Genomic DNA, 25,119 nt, shown 5'->3' on the forward strand with positions numbered 1-25,119 from the left:
ATGTGCATATTTGCCACATACTGCAATCAAGATTGTGAGTACAACATTTTCTAATGAAGTATTACATATGTAGAAAGGGTATTCTTTCAAACTTATTGATTCCCCCGTTGACAAGAACATTTGGAAGAATTAGACAGATGACTTGGGGTGCAATTTGTGATTCTTAAACGCATTAGAAAAATCCAGCATGATATGATATTTTGTAGATATCTAAAGAAAATAACATATTCCTATTTAAAGAACATGGGAAACAAATTAGAAACGGGCACATGACGTCACACGTTGCGCGGCAGCCATATTGAAAGCTGGTCAGCCCATTGTTTACACTTCGACTTTGCGCCTGTAAGGACTTGCTTTCTTCTGCTAGTAGTTTGCTTAGTTTTTTGCCGTTTCATTTTACCTCTGCTGTCGTTATGGTCACCCGTTGCTGTGTCGTAGGGTGTAGTAGCGCAAGCTGTGACTGGACGGGGAAAAAAATCCCAAATGGATTGTCTTTTTACCGTTTTCCAACCTGGAGGCGTCTCAATGGAAAACAAATGTCCTCCAGATACATGTTTAGATACATTTTTGATGTTTTACGTTAGTGCCTGCACCTAGTCTTATCACCACAACAAACACCACACCATGTTGAGACGGTAGCTTACCTTGGATCTAATGACTGTGTTCTCATTCGGTTTGATTACTTCCATGTCGTGAACTTTTCCATCTGTCAGCTGTTTGTAAGCCTCTAGCGACTTGTAGCAGCGAAATTCTTCATGTGTGTAGGCACTGACGCCACACACTAGATAGGAAAATATGTCCTCCCTCGCAAACGGCGGTAGAAATTCTTCCCCAACGCACCACTCCTTGCTTGCTACTTCGTAGGGATCAAGTCCGTTTATGAAGCCCATCTTTTGCAGATAACGGTCCCTGGCTTCCCTCTGCAGTGTGTCTCGGTATATTCCGCATCCTTTCTTCGCTTTTAACATCGCTGTTTACTCGTCTTTGTGCTCTTTCTCTGTGCTGTTTTAGGTCTTTGTTTACCGTAGCAACTAGCTGTCAATATGGCGGCGTACCCAGAATGCAACGCGCTGTGCCCGTCCCCTATTGCATCCAACTGTGAGCTCACATTGGCTTTGAGAGCAGTGAGCAGGGCGGTGAGCAGCGTTCGGCTAACACTGATGTCCACCAGCTCAGGAAGTGCATCCAGACACTCCATTTTTTTTTTTTTTTATTCATAGACAGATTAGAGTGCGCTTCCTTGAACAAAACAAACAACAAAAAACATTTCTCTGAAATTCATTAGTAATGTGCTGGATGTTGGTAGAAGAAAGCTAAGTTCAAAGAAAAAAACATGGAGGCCCCCAAATAAAAAATAATAAGGTATAACTCAACACATTTCCAAATTACAGTATACAGTATATTACTTTATCTACAGCAATATATGGTGATATTCAGGAGAAAATGACAAATTGTACACATTTTTCTGTGTTGTGTTTTTTCTCAGTGCTTATCCTTAAGCAAATGGAAAAGGTATCTCGAATAGAAAAAATATATATTTTAATCACATTAAAACAAGATTGTTTATAATCTAAGTTCATATCTAAAAATCTCAACTAGTAATGTCAGTCGAAAAGCCAAACTGAATTCAGGAGTAATGTTTTTCCAAGTAGCTCTATGTAGGCAATCCGTGTCAGCTTGGAACTAACTGTTGAATATACATTGCTTAATTCTCTTTTTTACAGAAAAGTGATTATCTTTATTTTGAATATCCATATACTGAATACGGACATAATTTTTATAATTGTAAAAAATGTATAATTGTGTATAATTATAAAATTATATAATTATACAAAATGTATAATTATAATTTATATAATTGTAAGAAATGTAATAATTTGTTTGCAATGCTTCTGTTTATGCAGTCTTGTTCATTGCATACAGTAAACTTAATTTCTGTTGCTATTATTTATTGGACTTTACTAATTTTATTCAAGGTTTTCAGTAATTTTTTTAAATAAGGAAAATACCCCCCAGAACACAGAAATATTTGAACAGACACAACCATCTTTTATTTTTAATTTACATCATGCATTTTATTTATGGCGCTTTATCTATGTTATTCAATCACAACCTTCTTTTTATTATTTTAAAGCACCTCACAAGATTTTTTTTAAGAACGGAAGTACAAAAGTACCTTTAAGTCCACAGAACAGAACCTTTAAAAAACAAATGTTTGCACAAATAGCTGAGTACAGAATGTTCCCATTCAAAAACAAAGAAAACAAAGTAACATTCAATATGCTTTAAGGACTGTGACTGTGTTTGTGCTTCTTTTGGGTGATTTGAGGATGTGTCTGTCTGTGTGAACGCTCCGTGTACGCCTCGCTGGGGCTCAGAATGAAGGCAGAATGACACAGCTGTCACAGCTCAATGATTTAATAACACTGGAGCATCTGCCTTAAAGTCACACCTTTTACTCATTGGCACTGTTTAAGTAAAAGGCAGCATTGTAAGTGGCATAAAATAAGGAAGATGAATCGTAAAAAAAGAAAAATGCTGAATCGAGTGTAAACCTTATAGAGTGATCACGAATATATTGCATTTTCACTTTTTTTATTATCTTGTTCTAATGAGTTCAGACATGCAAATATGTATTTTTTTTTCTTAAATCCCCCTGTGTTCTTACAATTGTAATGGTGGATAAATGCCCTAAAAGAAAATCTTCATGTATGTTAATACAGGTAAGCGGCTACCGTTGCAGTTTTCATTGCATTAGTTTTAGTGTAAATAACCTGCTTGGTAGAAAAGCAACACAAAGTTATGTTTCTCATGCATGTAAACATTCATCTGATCTAGAAAAATAGTAAACATTAATGTCCTTTGAAAGGTTTTGAGGTTGTCATACATGGTACTAATCTAACAAAAATATGAATAGCAATAATGAGAATGAATGAAATTAATGAGAATCTCGTTCACATCAAATCACGATATGCTTGTTGTTTTTTTTAAATCTAGCCTTGGTGAATTGTGTCTCATGATCTGTGCAGATGCTTCTACAACTAGCTGAGCGTGCACATATGTTTGTATAAAAATGATATAACCTGCTTTTCATGTGCAGTTTTGCTTGAAAGTTTACATTCCCATTAAAGACAGAAAAAAAATCAGTGCCAGTAAAATTTATCTTCTTTTTTTAACAAAAAATCTAGATCAATATTTTATTTTACTAAATAATTTTGTATTTTTTATGTATTATTATATATTCAGCTTTGTGTTATTTGAATTACTGGTGTGAATTCATATTTTTTCTTTAATGGGAGGCTATTTAAACTTTCAAGCACAACTGTTTATTAATTACTTTTATAGTTTAAACAATTTTCCATAGATTCCACTGAACTAGTAGGAAGTTAACAGTCTGGAGCACAATCCAAAGGGTTTTTGTCAAAAGCATCAGTAACTGTAAACAAGAGCTTGAACAGTAGGATGTTCCACGCGAACATAAATGCTCGACTTTTCAAGTTCACAAAAAAACAGTACATTAAAACAACTAGAAAGCCCAGTTAAATTAGAAATTTAAGATAGAATTGTTACCTGCATGACATTAAAATTCCTGTTTTTAATGTCATGCAAAAGTTAGAGCTTACTAACTGGTTATTAACATTGTGTTTCCTTAGTTTGATGCTAAGCAGGTTTTCCTCAAGAATTTTTTTCTTTTTTGTCTTGTGCTCGTTTTCTTTTGAAATGAAAACCAAGAAAGCAGTTAAGTTCACCCAGAGTAGAAAAAAAAAAAAAAAAGATTTCAGAGTGCTGAAACAGGTCTGCATCTCACCCTTTTGTTGAGATGCACCCAATGTTGTTAGATGCTGCTTGTAAATTGTAAATTATAGTTACATTTATAAAATGTAATAAACTTCCTTAGATTTTAAATTGTGACCTTATTTTAAACACTTGTTTACAACAAAGCATGACAAAAACTTTAAAGACCGTGTCAAGAGAATTCCCCACTTTTTTTTCTAAACACATAATGGTCATACATGTAGTGCTTTACATATGTAAAAAAAAAAGTTGCCACAGGGCAACAGTGCAAAAAAATGACACGGTGGAACTAAAGGTAAATTGGGGTTTCAATTAGGGCTGCAACTAATGACTATTTTGCAAATTGATTAATCTTATTTGATCTATTAATAATTGAATAGCCAAAGCTTCTTTAAATAATTTTTTTTCAAAATTAAACAAGTGAAACTAAAACTTTTACACTTGAGTTTTGTATAAAGCATATTGACAGACGAAAAATATTTTTTTTTATCTTAAAATGTTTATTTATTTACAATTTTGAGATTACTTCTCTAACTAGGTTGTTCTGTCAGCTAAAAGGCATATTTTAGAGTCTTAATACTTCATTTAATGATTAATCAATTGCTAAATTAGTTAACAATAATTTCAATAATTGATTAATCAGATTCATTGTTTAAGCCCTAGTTTCAATATTCCTGCGCTTCAGGATTTTCTGCATGTCTTAAAGTGCGATGTATTTTTCTTCCTTTAAAAGGGTTGCAATGAAATAGAATAGGATGTGATTTGAGCGACCCAAACAGATCCGCACCAGCATCTAAAAGATAAGGAAACTGATTTTTTTCTCTGTTACTTTTAAGACCTAATTTTAGATGCTTAGTTGTGTTTTTAATCATTCCAATTTGGACAGGTGATTGATAAAACATATTTCTGTGGTGTGACAAACTGAGAAAACACATGTTTTGCTTTACATGAATTGAGTCTTTAAATGAAGGGGAACAGTTTTTAAAAATATTATAGCAGCTCCTTAAAAAATGTTTGAAACCTAAAGAATATTTCATATTTTATAAATGGCTTAATTATCCTAGGGTTCATGCCTGTAAAAAAAATGTAAAGACATCAGAACATTTTTGATCACCTGATCAAGCTTCCTGTTCAAGCTTTAAGATTTCTTAAATACCCTTTACATCGGGTAATAAGCAGTTTTATTTCCTGCAAGTCTCTACTTTTTAAATTCTTAGTGCAACAATTCTTGTTGTTTTTAAGTGATGTATAAGCCATAGTCAGTTTAGAACATGCAGAGCATTCCATTTATCTGAGGGCAACCGAATGGCATCTATATCAATCTCTTTAATGCTTAAAGCTACAGTGTGTAATAATTACAGGGATATACAGTCAGAAATGTAAGATATTATACATAACTATGTTATTTATCATCACCTATGAGCTCAACCTCTTAACCTTAATATTTGCGTTGCCTTAGAATTCGTTATTTATAATTACATAGGAGCGGGTCTCGCAGCCATGGAGGCAGACATCTTTGCGCTACGGCAGCGCAGAGCTAACAAACTAGCGATTGCGAGATCGCCCATTACAATAACATGCTGCGTGATGATGCTGTTACTCTCCAGTATACTTATACAGCAACGTCCCTGACGTTTCACAGGTAATGATTCAGTAATTTTCTGTAAAATAATTTTCTGGATATATACCTCGGTTACTTCTCTCCGTCTCCTTTGGAGATCTTCAAGCCTTTCCTCCTCTGCTCTAGTCACCCCGCTGGCACCTCTCCCTCGCCTGGCCCTGGCTGCACGCCCACCCCGGCTTCTCTGCCCTCTTCCTCACCCTCTTCCTCTCCCTCTTCCTCGCCTTGTAACCCCCGTGCCACAAACAAGACTTGGACTCTGTAAACGGGGAATATATATTCTTCCAGCGAACACAATCTCGCTGTTAAACTAATGACTACAATTACTTCGTCTGTTTATATCACCATGCAAAGCAGCTCACCAAAACGTCACAACGATGTAGAAAAAATAACAGTAATATTTATTATCTTAAGTCTACATGAAATCTATACCCTACACAGACTAATGAAATACTATCTCTAAAATTATCTATGTAAACAAACCTCATCACTTGAGAAGGTAGGTGATGCGGACGTCGTGGAAGACATTTTGTCCCGTAACGCTCGCCGTACTGTTGGGGGGGAGAAGCAGTGGGGGGGAGATGTTCATGTTGCTGCGGTCTGTGGTCTGGACGTTAGATGTCGCTGAAAATTACACACTGTAGCTTTAATTGAACATTTTGAGATTTCCAATTGCTTGGCAGATAAGTCATATCACTTATGTAAATAAATCAAAATTATTTAAGTTATCTAAAATATCTCATAAAGCTGAAGAAGGACTTTCTATTTGGCATTATCTCAATGAGTTTAGGGATTCTAAACGATTTTAGTTAAAGTCCAGGATTTCTCCTATTTTGATTTTTTTTAGGGGTGGTAAGTCATAAATATGTTGGCAGATTTTAAACCAGTTGACTTAAAAGGTTGACAATTTAAAAATTTCAGAATGGGGCTTCAAACAAGAAACAATTCCTAGTTGTTAAAGCAATATCAGGTTGAAAACACGTGTAATAGCCTTGAGAGAAACAAACAGTTCTTTTTTCTAACTTTTAAAATGGTTATGTCTAGGGAAGTGACTCTTTAGATCGACTGAACAAGGTGACATTAATGGCAGCAAGTCAACATTTTGTTAAAACAAGCATTAGGACTCCCTTAAGAAAATAATTTTGGTGGTATACCTAACCATGCACTTTATGTGAGAAGCTCATCAATGTTCATGTATCTCAAAGGAGTTTTAATTTCTTATTAAGCGATGGCTTGTGTGACTTTCTGTATGTTGTGGGTCTCAGAGCAGCCTTCCGAGAACCACCCCCTCTCTGCTCCTGGCTTCTCCTCTGAGGATCTCCAGGAAACCCAGTTTGGTTAGAAATTCCAGCCTCTGATGATCCGTGGGCTGCACCTCACAGAAGACACCCTGAGAACCTGCATACGAGCACAAACAGGAAACATCCATCAGTCCTTTCCTTGTGTTTTCAATGGCTGCAGAATAAAAGAAAGACAGTACAAGAATTGTCTATGTTTCTCAAACAAAGTGATATGCAGAATGTTATTAACAGTGCATAGAAAAGAAGAACATCGAGGGGGAAAAAATGACTGATGATGATGATTTGATGTTTATTCTCTTTTTACAAATGAAAATTAAGTTTTGCATTAGTGGCAAGGTGCTGCCTCATATCACCAAATATGTTTCTTTTAGCAGCTAATCTAAACAGGGACAGCAACTGTTCATAATGTAGCAAATGTCTAAGTTGTGATCCCGAATATTTTTTTAACTATTAAAAATTCTCTGACTTTATTCAGCTCTCAGCGCAGCAATGATTCGGCATGAAATGAACAACTCCCACATGGGGAGAGGTGTCCTCATTTTCAAAACAGGTGTTCTTCTTTCGTTGGGAGAAAACAACTATGTTTTTTTTTCTTGCTTAAGAAATTATTTAATCATACAATATATAGTATATACAATATATTCCTATGTTTGACTTTGACAGGCTTAAAAAAGTATGATAAAGCAGCTTTACAGTTAGGTGAGGCAGTAAGCACAAAACTACTTGGCTGTCAATCTAAATGAGCTATATGGACAGGGAATTTTAAGATATAGTGTAGGGTGTTCCGGGTGGATCATCAAAATAAGTGGCCCTCCTAATTGTCAATCATCCTGGTAATATGTTTATCTAAGGCCGTGTTCTTCCCTGTTTTCACTTACCAATAGTGAGTCTGACATAGAAAAATTGCAAACCTTCTTTTGGTAAGTAAGCTTGTATGACCGATGCAAGCAGCGACTAGGAGTTCCTTCTCAGGGTCATACGTGTGCTTTTTTTTGAGTGGGGAGGGCGAGTCTTTTCAAAAATTTGCGAAAAATCCTCCACTATAACTTTAATAATCCAGAGACATTCTAATACAAAGCCAGCATTTTTATTTCAAATTATTAAATCTTTTTTTTAATATATTTTAATTGAACTTTTTTTAATTTTCCTATGCTCACCATAAAAAAGCTCTTTAAATAATCAAAAGAATAAAAAAATGACACTACAAATCCCAGAATATTTCTTTTTGACATCAGAACAAAGCTACTTTGTTTTGGCTTAAGGCATTACAGTAAGTCCCCTAAAAATTTATATAAATTCTGAGAAAAAATTCTGAAAAGTTGAACTTGAATGCACACTTTAATAGGCTGCTAATCATTAAAGGCATTAAAAAAACAGCAAGATAAGACATTTTTTATATATCTAAAGAGAATAACATATTCCCATTTAAAAAACATGAGAAACACATTGCATCCCACTGTGAGCTCACCGTTGGCTTTGAGAGCAGTGAGCAGGGCGGTGAGCAGCGTTCGGCTAACACTGATGTCCACCAGCTCAGGAAGTGCATCCAGACGCAGCTGGGAGGGGAAGTGATAGAGGAGCGAATCTGGGTACTCACCCTGGTCCTCCTCCATAAGTTGGACCAGTTCCTGCTCAGAGAAAAGCAAACATTCATTTCAGTTAAAAATGTTACTATACGTTATCACTTTATTTATAGAGAAATTAAATGACTTTGTAATTCCTCGTTTTTTATTTGCTTGATTAGTTTGTAAAGATCTCTAAGACAGATTATGTTAGATACTCTAAGATCACTCTCTACATAAAACTACAGAAAATAAAAGGCATTTTACTGCAAACAGTAACTAAGTTTCCTTAAGAAGTGCGCTTTGCTCTGTCACTCTTTATAGATCCCTTCATAGTTGCGTCTCCAGCCAAGTGAAGTCCAGCTGAACACTGATATATTTATAATCCACCCCCTGCACTTCTTCTCCAATAATTATAATAGCATATTCTTCTGAAACCTAATTCTTCTGAAATCTACAATGGGCTTTTTTATCCCCATACATGATAAGATAATTATTTCCACATTATGGCACAGACTGGTCAACCTCCCTGTACGTGGCTTCTTTCCAATGCACTCTACGTCTATTTCCGATGCACCCCTGCAGAGCCATCTATTTCTGTAGATGACAAGACTGTCTAGCATGAGCGTAGGTTTGATTTCAACTTTAGTAGGGACACTATTGTTCTAAGTTTTATTGTTCAGATGTCATTCATCCTATTCAAACATATGCATACTCTTTTTCTTTTTTATGCTTGACGTGAGCATCAGGGTCCATATCGTTTAAAGCGAAAAGCAGCATTTCTTGCTAGATTTATACAGATTTTATAAGCACTACACACACTAGATGCTGTTTATCAATGTTTGAAGCATCACCGGCTCTGATGAATGTGGAATTAGGACTTTTTTCCACTTTTAAAAGGTTTGCATTTGAAATTACCAGCAACTAAGACAGTAGGTAAATATGTGCCTATTTAACCAAATATAGTCTAAATATGTCTGTTATATATGGATATATCCTGTGTTTTCTTTTGAATATATAGAATTATGCAGAGGTTAACAGTGGTAAAACCCACTCTGATATGCTGATATTCAGTGTATTGTAAAACAAAGCAAAATAATACACTCAAGGGATGGCATATAAATCTATCATATTTACATGTGCAAAGGAACTAGAAGAGGAACTGATACTGAGAATTTAAAATATTATCTTCAATATACGTTTAGCACATTTCATGTAGTATTTTATCTAGGGCTAATTAAAATCCGCAGTTACTGCCGCAAATGCATTAGAATGTTGTATTTGCAGCTTAGCTACGATTGAACTACTGACAAACACAGTGGTAAAATGTAAACAGTTGCCAAATTAACACTCATGCACGCAATCACCAGACGTTGGAAGTAAATCATGTCATCTTTTCAATATCTTTTCAGCCAATTTTCGTTTGGTGGGAAATAATATGGACGAAAACTAAAAAAGGCTTAAACATTTGGGATCCAGAGACCCAATGTCCTGGATCACACCATCTGTTGTTCACAAGCACTGCTAACCCATTTCATTGCTTTTACCGCCTTTTTAATATGTCTTGCCTAGCATATGATCCCACAGCCATGTTTCTGTAAAACACAAAACTGCATTACTGAAAATCTACCTGGATCGTTGCTAAGCCTTGGAGTTCTTCAAACTAGTTTGGTAAAGATCAATACCCATAATGGGCAATGGAATCGATGCCTTGAGTTTCCTTCATCTATTTGTTCTAATTCCATCTGCTGTGCATAGTCAGCACCTCCATTTCAACTCATGTGGGGACTTGCAGAAGTACTTAAAAGTATTAATTCAGCTTTTATGATCTTAAACAGCTGTTATGTTATGTAATGCATCATAACATAATAAAAAGATGTCAGCAAAAATCCTTTCAGCAACACAGCATACAACACACAGAGGAGAAAAACGTCAGGAAGAAAAGAAAATCTGAACAAGAATATCAGAAAAAACTAGTAGAGCTACTCCAGTCTTCAGTCCCCTAGAGCGGTACAATTCTTGAATTATATACATAAGATATACAGGTTTACATTTTTATTGTTTATTTTATTATGCAAAATGTTGACTAATCAGTCAACATTTTGCATAATATGTGAAAGAAAATGTAAAAATTATCTTTATTACACTGAAGCCCATGAAAAAGTTAACTATTTGATCTAGAAAGAGCAAACAAAAAAATGATTTAATAGTAACTGATATCTATTCATCAGTATAAGTTAAGTATAAATTATCCTGCAGCTTGTCTGCTAGTTCAGGCATATGTAAATTAAGATTTTCAAAAAACTCCCTTTTAAAATTGATCCTATGCCGGAGGGTTTTTCTACCTTTTTTGTAAGGTGCATCAGAAGTTTGGAATGCAACACAACAGGTTAGAAATGCCTTTCTTATTTTCTGCCATTCAACATTAAAATAATTATGTGGAAGGAAAAAAAAATAATTCTGCCTTCTGATACAAGTGAAACATAGAAATGATTACATGCCAAAGCAAAACGTCTGGCATACACCTTGACTCACTAAGCCTTACAAAAATCGCAAATTATATTTCTGCTCTGCTAAAAATAGCTTACTACCGCACAGTCTGCACAATTTATGCTTCAACTACATGTTAACAGCAGGTAGCCAACACAAAACAATTGTGTGCATGACCGCTTGATTTCTTGGTAGGATCAAAACACATAGCGTGCTACGTTTGTTAGAATGAAACAGACACAAGAAGCTCCTCCACCTAATTTCAACATATTTACCAGAGTGTTTGAGTGTGTGCCGTTCCCTTTAGGTGGGTATTTATCTCTCATGGCAGGAATCCAGCTGCCCTGGCATCGCTTGGCAAAGGAGCGGACATCTAAGATGCCAAGCACACAGCCACAAATGCCTAGCTCATCTTCCAAGATGAAGCTGTACTCAGGGCTCAGTGCCAGACATGGACCAAGACACCTATAGGTGGTAAGAAAAAGAAAATATATTATTAAAGAAAGGTTATTGTTCTACTTATAAGGTGAAATGGTTCAGTCATGTGGTAACAGAATTAGTAAATCACCCAATCACATGGCAGCATTTCTATACATTTAGAGATCCAAGTTTTTAGCTGACTCAGGTTTCAAGAAAAAACAAAGAGAATTAAGAGATTTTAAAATAAGCTGTGCGTATTGGTGGCAGACAGCCTGGTCTTAAAATTTCAGACACTGCGTAGTGAGTGAGTTTGTTAAACAGAACCACCTCTCAGGAATACATATAATGGTCTGAAATAAAGGAAATATCCAACAACAGCCAAACCTTTAGATAAAAATGTGGACCTAGTGTCAGATATTAGATAAGAACAACTGTATAGGTCATTTAAGAAAACTTAAATTACCACTACAATCATCAATCGAGGCACAGTATGCAGAATGCCATTTCTAAATTTGCAACACATCATATTTGTGTAACCTAAAAAAGAAGAAGCTGGTCAGTGTAAGCAAATCACACTAATAAAAGTCTTGATTCTTAATCTTTGTCACTGTTTAACATAAATAAGGTGACAAACCTGTCCCCGATGACATCAGGGTGAGCCATAGAGGACTCTTGTCCGCCTTGAGTCCTCAGGTGAAGCTGGCGGACCATGCGATACAGCTCCACCTACATGCATGTCAATCAAAATGTAATCACTACCATTTCTGGTTTGATATTGGATTTTAGAAATAAAGCTTTTTTTAAGGCCTATGCTGAAACAGATTATTTTGAATCCGTCAAACCTTTCCCTAGAATGCACCACCAATTTTGAGGCATGTTCTTTAGGCAGATTTTGCTTTCTCTTCCTCTATTTACATGATAAAAACAAAACGAAAACAACTGCTTCACAGGTCTCAGATTAAAAACACAACCTGTTTTATTCAAGGTACTATTTAGATTAAACATAGCAGTCAACAGATTGTGTTCTGTTGACCTTTCAAACACTTCCTTTCATAAAACTGGTGGATGAAAAAATGAACTAAGTGTCAAAATATTATTTAGGAAGCGAATACAGACGTTTTGAAGGACTGGTCCGGTGTATCCTATGTAGCCTTGTGTAACCCGTGATTCATTTTGAGTCCAAGCAAGGTGGCAGCTCCGTGCTCAGTGGAAAAAAGGGGAAACCAACCAATCTAATTTGGCAGTGTTTTTTAACAATCTATATTGGTAAAAGGGCAACCAAATACAAACTGGTCACATTGGCCAAAACACTGATAAGCAGTATAGCAACTTTCCATCGTTTAAACCTGGTCTTGAAAAACCAATGGATTGGTGAGCTAAGTGTTACAGCAGACGCCACTTGCAAGAGCACCTCTACTTCAGTAAGCAATACTATTAAATACTAATTACAAACTCCCACATTATGACTAAATACTAAGGCTGTTTAAATGCCTGTGGAAGTTCTTGGGTGAGCTGAACCACATCCCAAAGTGGTCACATGGTATGGCACAGTGAGGCTCAGATGTCATCAATTTTGGTCCCTCCCCTAAATGAAGCAAGCCTCAATACATGCTTTGCGGAAACGCCCCCTCCACTACTCAACACACGCTTCGAAGACTTGGTTCATCCCATAACATCACTAGTTAAAGACAAACCAGTATTTCCAACAACCAGCAGGTCAAAGCTTTACCAATTCAGAGATCTGAAGTCTGCAATAAAAAACTCAGCTTTTTACATATTTAAACAAAGCATATTAAGTGGATGACTTGAGTTGAATGTATGCTTAGTTGTAAAAATTGTTAATTATCTCTTACCTTGTCTTTGCTGTGATAGGGTCTGATGTTGTAGAGACGAGAGGTAGGAAAGAGAGGAGGGGGATGAGTGAAAAGTTCACTGCTGCTGCCTACCGGTAGGAGCATCTGATTAAACAAGTACAAACACAAATCCAACAACTGGATGAGTTTCATGACTGAATTTGACAAAGATAAAGTGGGAAAGACTAAGCAGTAGAGGTAGACATAAAAGGATGAAAACATTTAAGCTACCTGCACCTCCCCTGACACTCCCCCTTTGAACACCCAAGGCTCTGAGTCCACTCCCAGCTGGTCTGCTCCTGTGGTCTTCCCACACCCTGTCACATCCAAGAAGAAAGTGTCTATTCATCATCACAGGTTAGTGGAGACAGAACCCTTATGGTGTTCTTGGGATGGTACTTCCAACCCGGTTAGTAGAATTATGACCAAAAAGTTCTATTTTGGTCTCATCTGAACACTTTACTTTCTCCCATTACATCTCTGGATCATCCAAGAGTACACTGGCAAACTTAAGACAGGCCTTGACATGTGCTTGTATAAGCAGGGGAACCTTCCGTGCCATGCATGAATCCAAACTATGATATTTTGGTGTATTACCAACAATAAGCTTGGAAACGGTGGTCCCAGTACTTTTCAGGTCATTGACCAGCTCCTCCCGTGTAGTTCTGGACTCATTTCTCACCTTTCGTAGGAACATGGAGACCCCACGAGATAAGATCTTACAAGGAGCCCCAGTCTGAGGGAGATTGACAATCCTGTTTAGCTTCTTCCATTTTTTTTTTATAATTGTACCAACAGCAGACCTTTTTTCACCAAGCTGCTTGCCAATTTATCCAAAATCCTATCCAGCCTTTTGGATGTGTACAATTTTATCTCTAGAGTCTTTTGACAGCTCTTTGGTCTTGGCCATGTTAGTAGGTGGATTCTCATATATGGTATAGGGTGGACAAGTGTTTTTATGCAACTCACTACCACAAACAGGTGCATCTAATTAAGGATGATAAATTAAGTGGAGGTGGACAAATTCAAGTCAATAACAGGTCTTTGAGGGTCATAATTCTAGCTAATAGGTAGGAGTTAAAATACTTATTCACAGCTGTATCATACAAATATATAGCTAAAAAATCAAATATTGTGCTTTCTGGATTTTTTATTTTTTTAATTTTTTCTCTCACAGTGGCCATGTACCTACGATGACAATTTCAGATTCCAGAAAACTTGCAAAATCGCAGGGTGTTCAAATACTTATTTTCTTAAATGTTTCAATTTCTACTCCTTACATTTTAAAAATAGATTCAGTTTTGTTTCATTTAAGCTCCATTTCATTATGGCCTGTTGGTACTGAAAGAAAAATAAAAATCATTAAAATAATTTGTTTCATGTGGACTGTAAATTTCTTTGTGGTTGAACTCGATACTGCTCCAACTTGTTCGACACATACAGAAATATTTTCAAGATGAAGCAAAGTTAAATTTGACACTGTTGCCATTAGCTAAGAAGATTAAGTATAAGGAAGTTATCATCCAAAAATCATTGAAAAATGTTTCTTTAATAGTTGAGTAAAACTTGTGTCCTTAACATTTTTGTCCTGCATTACTCTTACTTTTATCATTTTAGTAGTTTTAAAAATCGTACTTTTACACTCTTACTTCAGTAGAAAGCTTTAGTTGATTTCTACAAAACTGTAGGATGTATACTTCTACTTGAGTAATAAACATGAATACTTTTGACACCTCTGCTGTGCAGTCGCTGTAAAACCCAAGTAAACTGCCTGTGTAAATTCTAAGTCATCTGGGTCACGGCAACCAAAACAGGCAACTGGACTTTTGCTAATTTCTTTGAAGACGTTTTGACACCTATCCAGGAGTCTAAGTCAATGATGTTGGCTCACACCAGAGCAAAGTCTAGTTGGAGTTAACAGGATGGAGGACAAGCCCCTTTAACACATTTCAAATCAGATCCTTATGAAATAGCCAACTTTTCTTCTTATGTATTGTTGGAGCCTTTTGTTGTGTCTGGGCTTCGTGATTGGTCTTTTGAATTGTAATAGGAGTGCTTATGTAACTTCTTGGCAATGAGTTCCATGACTGAATGTAAATGCTTCAAAGCTGAAACAACTATCCTCCCTTTCTATTGAGAAATGGCTTTTTTATTTTCACAAAGATGGCCTCCTTGGCGCCCCTTTTAAACCATTAGTTAAAAAGTCCAACAAACCAGATAAAATGTTTTTTTTGTGCTTTATTTGTTATCAGCTTCTAAGTCCTCTTTACTACTGAGGGGAATGCAATCAATGTGCAGCACAGTGATTGAGATGTATGGCTGTGCTACTAATGTGTAACTTGCGTAAATATGCAGTTTAAGCGTAAAAATGTCGCCACCATGTTTGACTTTTCCATGAGGCTTTTTTTTTTACCTTTTCGTATTCCTCTTCATATTTCTACCCTTCAATATTTGTTCCTCACAGCAGAAATACGGCGCTGTCCCTTCTGCGCTAATTATTATTATAATAATTAAAGTTCGAATGAAGAGTGGCTAACTGCACGAGCTGCACAATGAGAAAAAGAAAAATGATAGACTACTCACAGTGAAAGCAGTTCCTCCAGGAGCCGAGGCTTGAGCTGTCACTCAGCACTCGCCCGTCTGCGGAAAACAACAAGAATGTGTCATTCAAGTATGACAACAACTCTAAGAGGGCTTGCAGCTGAACAACAGGTGTTCTAGCTTGTTAATATCAAACAGCTTTGTAATGTACTCTGTTCTTAATGCTAAGGAATTGTAAAATGGAGCTCTATGTGAGAAAAGAACAAGGACATTAGCTGCTTTTGAAACAACTGGAATAAACTCTCATATAAATGTTTAAATGCATACAACATATTAAAGACATATCTAACTTTATCAGTGTTTCTTTCTTTTTGTTTTATTTATCTGTTGCAGCACATCATGCATTACTTTCAGTATTACATACTGAAGTTAGAGAAGAGCGTAATGATTACAGAAAATAAAAGTCAGAATTATATCTGTAGCGCAATATATGAAAAAAGTCAACAACTAGTGAGATAAAATATCAAATATGAATATTTCATTGTTATTAAATAACTGTTTTCCCCTCCCACTATCACTGTCCTCACCCAGCCAGCATATGAAGGCTTTGGCCACCAGAGCGGTGTTCCTCAGGTCCCACACATAAGGGTACAGGTCATACAGCACAGCCCTGTTTGCTCCTCCCACTACGCTGCAGTGTAGCTGAGCTATGTCTTCACATAGAGATAAGAATCTGGAGGCTCTCCCACGCCACTCGTCAACCTGAGGACACCAGGGAAAACACAGTGATGCTCATCTGTGATGTTCTTTCGTTTATAACTACTGAGAAAGGAAATGTCATGAATCACCTTCTGAGGTTGTGGCTTCTTGCTGTTTGCACCAACTAGGTGGCAGTTTGACTTTAGCCAGGTTAGGTCTTGCAGGAGTTTCTGGGCTGAGGGACCATGCTCATGGGGGAGATAATGAAGACCAACGAGCAGCCGCACCTGGGCCTCACTTAGTAACCCCTTTCCATTGCAGAGTCCACGACCCTGTGTCCGCTGTTCCCGCTGTGCCCGGCCCCCACCAAAAGGTGCTGCCGACTTTGATCCTGCAAGAGGTTGACCTTGTTGCTGTGAACGTTTTTTCTCTCCTTCTCGTCCCTCTTTATCTGCTTTACTCAAAGGTGGGGATGAGGGTGGAGAGCTGGAATCAAGTGGGAAGACTGGAAGTTTTGGCACCGCGTGGGTGGCTCTGAAGGTGGAAGGACAGTCAGACCTGTCAGGTGTTTTGGAACGCGATGATGAGACAGAGGCACGGTGGTCTGCTTTTGAGTCCTGCCGACCTGAAATATTGATTCAAACATAGTTCTGTGGTGACTTTAAGTGGCGCTACTGGATACCCACTAAAATCAGGGGATGCAATATATAAAAGTAACGGTGATCTAAAGACCCACCTAGTTCTTTTGTTTGTACAGTCTTACCTGCTTGCAGAGGCTGGTTAAGTTCTTCCATCCAGTCATGAAGTGCAGCAGTTAATGCTCTCTCAGGACAGTAGTTATATTCCTCTCCTGAAATATATAACTTTAGTTAAATTGCTTGAAATTAAGGCTAGAGGATCATCACTTTAAAAATTTGGAGAATATTTGATGCAACTAATCATGCAGTTCTTCTTCACCAGCTTCCACATTGCTTGGATCTAAAAGGTACTTATATCAAATTGGCATATTTGAAATAACTAGTAGTTTTTTTCTGTTTCTAATTGCTGTTCTGAAGCCACTAAAATGTATGTTTGTTGTCTCCACTCGTTTCAGTGATATTTCCTTTCACAAAAACCATCTGAGCCTCCCAAACACAAAAGGAATGTTACTTCTTCCACCACCTTTCCATCACTACATAGAGGAGAACCTTAACCCCCTCAATGCTTTTCAGCTGCTTCTGTTTTTTTTTTTTGTTTTTTTATTCTTCTTCTATTCCCTATTTGTCTCCTAATCCTCATGTGTGTTTTCCCTGACATCTCCTGGATTTTGGTTTTCTGCTTTTTTTTGCTTTTGGACTTCAGCTTCAGTTGCCACCTTTGCTTATTAACTCTAGAAGTAACCACCTCAGCTTCTGTATCATCATTTCAGTCCTCTAAAACCTCCACACAACCTGACACAACAGCTATTTATTGACATTGCTTTGTTTGATTTGACTATAAATATTTTGTTTGTTTAAAATTGAGATGTGTGTGTAACATTTTCTTATCAAGTCATTTTGTTCTTATAACTTGAGGAAGAAAACACAATATGATATAAAAATACTGTGTAAATTGCAAAAATGAGATATGAAGGACTACTTAAAATGTGTTATTCAATCTCTATAGAATAAATAATTAGTAATAATGTATGATAGTGGAACACATTAAGACTATAAAAAGCTACTTTAAATGTTGCAACTACAGAAAATATGTTCTGAATACTGTTAATACTATTTCATAAAGAATAAGTAGGACATTCCAGAAACAGAACTAGTTTGTCTGAAAATCAGGAATAAAAATAAGTTTAGTCTGTTGGTCAAAATGCCTGATTGAATTGCTTAAACAGACCGATTAAACAGAAGGGCATTTTGTTACCTTGTGCATCATCCTTTTCAGCTCTGTACCAGCTGCCCAGAGTATGCAGTGGGATGTAATTGGCTTCAAATTCACAGTTGGGATTGAGCAGCAGACCCCTCAGGTGGCTTCTAATGTGAGGGTCACGGCCCTTGAAAGGCCCCAGAAAGAGACGTCGGGTATCATAGTCATTAGCGTGCAGGTTGTCCCATATCAGTGGGGGGCGCTGTAGGACTGACTCCAACTCAGCAAGGCAGTCTAAGGACAATTTCCTGGAAATTACTTTGCTACCTGTGAGAAAGATAAATGGAAAGGCTGTCATTTTGATGATAGACTAATTTCTGAGGTCTTTAAACTATTATTTGCACATCTAAAAGATATTATTAGCAGGTTAAGATTGACATCTGAGAAGACCAGTTCTCTGATGTTCTTCAATTAAATTCAGTACAATTCAGTTTATTTATATGGACCCAATTAACAACACATGTCATCTCAAGGCACTTTACAGATAAAAATACAGTCAGATTGGTTTAAAGTTAAGCAAGCAAAACCAGTTGATTGCATCCAGTCACTGACTTGCAAAAAATGCTCCTCCTGAATGAGCTTGCAGCGATGATTTTTGCTTGATCTTTGCCCCAAATAGGATGGTTCCTCTGATCCACCAAACAGTTTGACATTTGAATTTAGCTATAACCCACTATGGTGGTTCAAAGTCATAAACACCATGTAGTAGAAAAGTATCCTTAGGGTGTATTAGTACATGAAGGCCCTGGCACACCTTGACTTACATACAAAAAATCTGGCAAAAATGCTGGCATATATTGTATAAGTTATCGGTGAATTTTGTATAAGATGCTCCCACACAGAAGCACGCTAGAGCACACTGAAAAATGCTGGCACAAGTCAACATATGGAAGGTATGAATACTCAAAATTTTCTGACGTATGCCATACGTGGAGCATAAGTTACAGGTAAGTTATTTGATCATAGACATACGCTACATATGTTACTCATAAGTCATGGCGTCTAGCTTATCCAAAACCTATGAGTAACTTGTGAATAACTTATGTGTAACTTGTTAAGAACTTATCGCCAACGCATATCAACGTTTCTCACATGTTTTAGATGACCACTGAACATGTTTCTAACTTATAGCTACTGTTTAATGGCGTTTTGGTATGAAAAGGAGTTCACAGGAGGAAACCGTCAGTACTCCTCCAGACTTGATCCCCATCATAGGGTGAGCCAGAAGGTGAGTGTGATGGTTCCTTGCTGTGTTCACGCCCACGGCCATGACCAACAAACTTCCTAGCAGACATGATGCTGAATCTGCTGCCACTGTAAAACTTCTTTATTTCTTTCTTTCTTTTTTCTTTCTTTTTTCTTTTTTTTTATTTATTCTTTTTTTTTGGGCAGGTGGTAAACAGCAGCTAGGTTAATACTGGGATCAAAGAAATCCCCTCACGAGCAGCGATTTAATTGATACTACGTAATGTCCACGAAATGATGCTTGTGCATCATTTCATGGGCATTACGCTGCAGTGCATTATGCATAAGTTAGGCTGTTGTTAAACATAAGTTCTGGAGTCATTATGAATACACTATGCATACAGTCTAAATTGAGAAAAAACATAGAAAGTTCAGGCTACGCCAGTGTTTTAGGAGATTCTGAGACGTCAGGCATATGCTGGCTAAATCGGCAAGGTAGGACAGGGCCCTAACTAAACGTGCATTGGGTTGGAAAATAACCCAAACAAGGTTGCTTTATATATTAGATATTTTAGAGTCTATAGCATAGGTATAAAGTTTTTAAATAAATCTGTTTTGGGAGAAAGTTGTTTCCTCGTGAAAGAGGGCAGATGCCCACATAGGCAAAGGAATGGCAAGTTTATTAGTATAGCACAATTTAGTACAAGGACAATTGTTTCAGTACAAGGACAACTGTTTAATTCAAAGTGAATTAATTCAAAGTGAACAATAAAAGTAGAAAAAAAGCAAATCAGGATCAAATCAGCTAGTAAAACAAAACAAAAAAAAAGCTAGACAAAAACATTAAACTAATAATAATACTTCAGTATATAGTTTAAGTTCAACAGCCAAAGGAAATTATAAACAATTGTTTTTTTTTTTTTACTTTTACTTAAAAAGCTTTGAGGACTTTTACAGTCATCTGGAAGTTTTTTTCCGGATACGTGGAACATAGAAACTAAATGCTGCTTCTCCATGTTTGGTTCAGCAGCAACTTTAAACTTTCTCCATGTTTAAAGCAGACACTTGTTTAAAGCAGACACTTTTTAAAGCAGACACACAAATGTCCTGAAGCCTACAGGAAACCAATATCTTCTATGAAATTCACACCTGGGTTTATAATCTAAAGTCAGAATCTCAGCTAACTTTGAAGATCTTAAAAGAAAATAAAAAAAACTGCTTTGGCATCTTAATAATCACATGTTCCAGGGAACAACATAAATAAAGACCTGTTAATGAGTTACCCAGATGGAAAGCATAACCTGCATGACATAACTTCCTCATGCCTTTGGCAGCAATACAACTGCCACTCCTAGCAACATTCCTAAATGCATAACAACTTTATCTGCAAGATTCCTGCAGCCTGCGTAAATAAATCAAGTCAGCAGCTGTGTTGAATATTGATAAGAGAAATCACATAGCAATTAACCTAATCTAGTTTGATACCACAACAACAAAAAACATCTGAGACAGCAAGATTACACATCTTTTTTTTTTTTTACCTGTCCATATCACTGTTATGTTAGGTAGAAGGTCTTCTCCAACTGTTTGCAGGTAGGGAGATTCAGCCACACTTGGGGAGCACAGAGAACCACAGTACTCTAACAGTGAGAAAGAAATAGAAAATAATGTTTCCTGCTGTGAAAACTCATTGGTGGTGTTTTATGTAGACTCGACCTGAACTTTACCTGTAGGGCAGAAAAGGAAGACAGGTGGCTCCCCCAAGAAGCGATAAATCTCATTAGTTACTGTGACCTGAGCATGGGCAAAGGAACTGAAGGCCTCGCTGTCAGCCTGGCACATGGAATGATCAATGTCGTCAAAGAGAATGGCATATGCCTGGCACCCTAGATCTGATACCTGGCAGAGGAAGAAACGAAAACAAGTTAGCCTCTGGCTGACTGAACAGGTAGGTGTGTTTCTAAAACTTTTAAGAAGGATAACAAGCCTGTTTCAGCTTGCGCTTGAGCAGCGTCATGTCGCAGGAAGAGGAGAAGACAATGTCCTGACCAGGAGAGAGCGCATAAACAAACCTCAGACCCCTGGACTGGGCTTCCACGATAAGAGTTTGCAACTGAGCTGTGAAGAAGAGCGGGTAAAGGAAAGGAACAATTCATAAATATGAAAGTTAAAGAGATTTACACCAAACCTGGTAAATAAAATGGTAGAGAAGGACCTATGTTAAAAGAATAAGAGGACCCTTTCAGCAAATTTGAAACCTCGCCCACAGGTTGAAGTCCCGCCCACTTCCTAAACCCCCCACCTACTCCCAAACACCACCCCATGCGCACCCCACCTCCTCATACACGCACACATAAATTATCTCCATTATTACTATTATTATTCTAAATTATGCAAAGGCACATTGCTTCTTGCTTTATGTTCTCCTTGTTAATCACTGCCTCAAATGCTATAGTGATAGACAAACCTAGATCATAAAAATTCTAATACATATTTAATTTTAGTTAGTGTGATATATTAACATTATCGTTTTCTTTCTTTATGTTGTACACGTAGAGCTCTAATGAAGACTGAGAATCCTTGGGTTGACTGTTACGAAGAGGTAACAAACAAACAAACTAGGCTGCCAGTTCCTTCTCCTGCTCTGTCCATTTAAGTTTAGGGTAAGACTCCCCATCTTGCCTGCTGTTGGTGGTCAGACCACCCAAACACCAGACGTCATTTATCTGTTGGTTTTAAGGCTAAATCTGGTCCGTCCATCATAGTCTTGATTTAGTTGGTGAAAATTGGGCTTTGTTCAGTCAGTCTGACTTTGTCCCACTTTAGTCCAATCAGAGACGTTGAAAAAAACCCAGTTTTCAACAGCTTTTCACCTTTCAAATTTTTAACCGAAAGTAGAGGTCGTTTGGAGGTAAATCATGTCATCTTTATAAGTTGAAATTTTATTTCCAGCTTATTTTTTGCTTCGTTGGAATGGCTTGGTGATGCTGGTTTAAGCAGGCTAACTTCTGTGGGTCTGCCCAAGACTACAATGCAGCTGCACACTGCCTAGACCATTTACAATTTCCAAGGATTTTGATAGGCTAAAAAGGCCCAAAATGCATTTTCTCAAAAATCAAATGGCCAGTTTAATATTTAATGACTGTGGAGGACAACAACCGAGGAGTATTGCAAGGTTTTATTTTAGACCCTTACTGTTTTCTTTGTAAATGCTGGCCCTTGGGTAAGCTTTTAGAATACGTAATATTTTGTTTCATGTTTGACAGATGATCTACAAATGTATGTGGAAATTATGTTTAATTGTCCTACAGAACTGAAGATAAATAACAGAAACTGTGATGTTTGGAAATCGCTGAGTAGCTATCATCAATCTGCTTAAAACCTTGCTGCTATTTCAGACTCTTTCATATTTGACAAGCAAATAAGCTTAGTTATTAAATCTAGATGTGTGTTCTTACTAAAGTTATGGTTTGTTGCGTGAGTAGCGTGATGGAAGTATAGAATGAAAACACAAACCTTCTTCTTCCGGAGAATAGACTTCCCTCCACAGAAGTCTGTGTTTCAGGTCATCTTTGGGACCGTACAGGTAGGTGTTCAACCCCCACAGCTGCATCCTGACAGAAATGTACAAATGACAATTTTTGTCTCACTGCTGTAAAATAACAAAACAAGCTTCACTAAATTGATCTAAGAGGCTGATAAACATCTGTCATTTAAATGTAATGTCAATAGAGAGGTCAGAAATGTGTCCCCTGAATATCTTCTAAACTGTGCCGTTGCTTCTGTTGACTTTATTTTACAATCATGTAAAACAATTAGGACACCCTATTACATCGATTCTCAATCTTGACCTGATTCTTCACAGTAAAAGAAAGGAATTTATTAAAGGTAAAAATAAATACATATTAACCATGTTTAACGCAATAACCATGTTAGGGTTCCAGTTTGTGGGTTGTTTTACTGTGTTTTTCCTCTTCCCACCACCAGGCGGTGCCGTGTCCTCGTTGGGCCTCCCTGCACACCTGCGGCTCGTTGGGTCATTACCAGAGGAGTACTTGAGCTGCGGACTGTCACCACCTTGACGCCAGAGTGTTTGCCAGTATTGGGTACTCTAGCCTTACTGAGATTAGCTGAGTCTAACCTTTGCCTTGTCTCTCTGAGTCTAAGCTTTGCCTTTGACTTTGTTCTCCGGTAGGATGTCCTCCTGATCCACTGGATAAGCCTGGTCCTTCTACCCCCCTTGGAAGGAATAATTTGAGTCACACTAAGCAAGGGGAAACCTTCACCAGATCTGTTCAAGTCAACTTCAGGAAAACTGGTCACAGTCCGTTCCATTGCTCTTTTGTACCCAACACAAGTCTGCCTGTCCGCCCTCCAACGTGTTCATTCATCTCAGGATTAAATCCCCCCACAAACTGGACCCAAGGAATACCAAGAATCCCCCTAAAGTGAGTCTTCTCCAGCTATTCACCAGTCTCAGTCATTTTCCCTACGGACCTTGAACTGATCTTTGTGATCTCCCCTTCAGAGTTTCCGGTTCCGGTTCACCAGACCGCTGAAGTCCCACAGAGAAAACCCTGCAAATTATCTCTCTCTCTGTTTTTGTCAACCTCTCAATAAACCTGTTAACATTTCCCCTGGCTCTGTGAGTTCTCTCACTGCTGGTGCCTCGTCAAACTTCCTCCAACTCCATCTCTCTGAGTCTTCCTCCTTGTGATAGTCTTCTCCCTGATGTCTCCATGGTTATGGTTTGTTTGACTTTTTCATGTTTTGATTTTTTTGGATTTTTGGATTTCCTTCCTCCCTGTTCAGTTGTTTGTTTATTCATCATTAAATCATCTAGAAACTCACCTCTGCCTCCCTGCCTCTACATTTGGGTCCACAAACCTCAACCAAATCCTGACAAAAACTAAAGGTTTGAAAACATTACCGGTAGTTTGTGTGTAATTGCTATTTCTACGGCCTAATGTCCTTTATTTAGTGAGTTAAGACTATTAAGTTATCTAATTTTTAAGATTCTATTTCACTGAGCAAGACTGTATAGCAAAGAAAAAAAAAACAAATAGCCAAACATTAAGTCTTAAGCAGCTACACTAATATTTTAACCAATAGTACTGGTGCATTCAGTGATAATGAAACATCTTAATAAAAACCCTTTATGGACTTTTTCAAAAAACAGTTTTTACATCCATTTTCAGTGCTTTAAAGGTTCTTGTTGTCAGTGATAATTCTGTACAAAAATATGTTTGGCAGAGAGAGGAGAAAATGACTAATAGAACAACAAAAATCCAAACAAAAACAGAACAATTGTCTATATCAAGGTGGAGTCACTGACGGAAAGCAAGTTCCTGAATTATAAAGAGAATAGAATGTATAGTAGTAGTAGAGATTAAACAAAATCTACTTTAGTGACCCTTTCATTTAACCAGCTTCTCTGTTTTTGTCTCTGTTCTGTATGTTCCTAGTCATCTCTGGCACAGAAGCGATCTTAGTCATTTCACCCTTCGGTCCCTGGGCAGATGGCATGATAGCCACCTCCACAAAGTGCCAACCTACGTACCTACAATACATACGATTACGCAAACACAGATACTGTGCCACTCACAGTATCACTCTGCCAAATCTATTAACCACTCAAGTAGCTATGTTGGCACTCCGCATTTGAGTCCCAAATGAAATGTCTCTATTATTAGATTTTGAGCCCACACTCTCAGCTGCTGGTGGAGTTTTGGAGGTTCTCAGAATGTCTTCTAAAC

At 37.3% G+C, this 25,119-nt stretch overlaps 1 protein-coding gene across 1 annotated transcript; it reads right to left on the reverse strand.

Annotated features, from left to right (window-relative positions):
* Positions 1–5,955: 5,955 nt before the first annotated feature.
* On the reverse strand, positions 5,956–22,981 carry LOC107096471 (protein O-GlcNAcase-like). Its single transcript, XM_015393133.1, has 15 exons — positions 22,880–22,981; positions 21,351–21,481; positions 21,091–21,262; positions 20,905–21,003; positions 18,176–18,445; positions 17,046–17,132; positions 16,432–16,907; positions 16,171–16,345; positions 15,626–15,682; positions 13,274–13,359; positions 13,043–13,147; positions 11,824–11,915; positions 11,045–11,234; positions 8,186–8,345; positions 5,956–6,814 (listed from the first exon to the last, which is right to left on the reverse strand). The coding sequence occupies exons 1-15, from the start codon at positions 22,974–22,976 to the stop codon at positions 6,678–6,680; spliced, it is 2,334 nt and encodes a 777-aa protein (XP_015248619.1). The 5' UTR covers positions 22,977–22,981; the 3' UTR covers positions 5,956–6,677.
* Positions 22,982–25,119: the final 2,138 nt, after the last annotated feature.

Source organism: Cyprinodon variegatus, unplaced genomic scaffold (genome assembly GCF_000732505.1).
Source record: "Cyprinodon variegatus isolate N-32 unplaced genomic scaffold, C_variegatus-1.0 Scaffold626, whole genome shotgun sequence".
Classification (NCBI taxonomy): domain Eukaryota; kingdom Metazoa; phylum Chordata; class Actinopteri; order Cyprinodontiformes; family Cyprinodontidae; genus Cyprinodon; species Cyprinodon variegatus.

Excerpts from the sequence above, each read along its gene's own strand:
- LOC107096471 (XM_015393133.1), bottom strand. The coding sequence starts at position 22,976 with ATGCAGCTGTGGGGGTTGAACACCTACCTGTACGGTCCCAAAGATGAC. Across the intron at positions 21,482-22,879 it reads CTATTCTCCGGAAGAAGAAG|CTCAGTTGCAAACTCTTATC; the intron begins GTTTGTGTTTTC and ends TCTTCTTCACAG. Across the intron at positions 21,004-21,090 it reads CTTCCTTTTCTGCCCTACAG|AGTACTGTGGTTCTCTGTGC; the intron begins GTAAAGTTCAGG and ends TCTCACTGTTAG.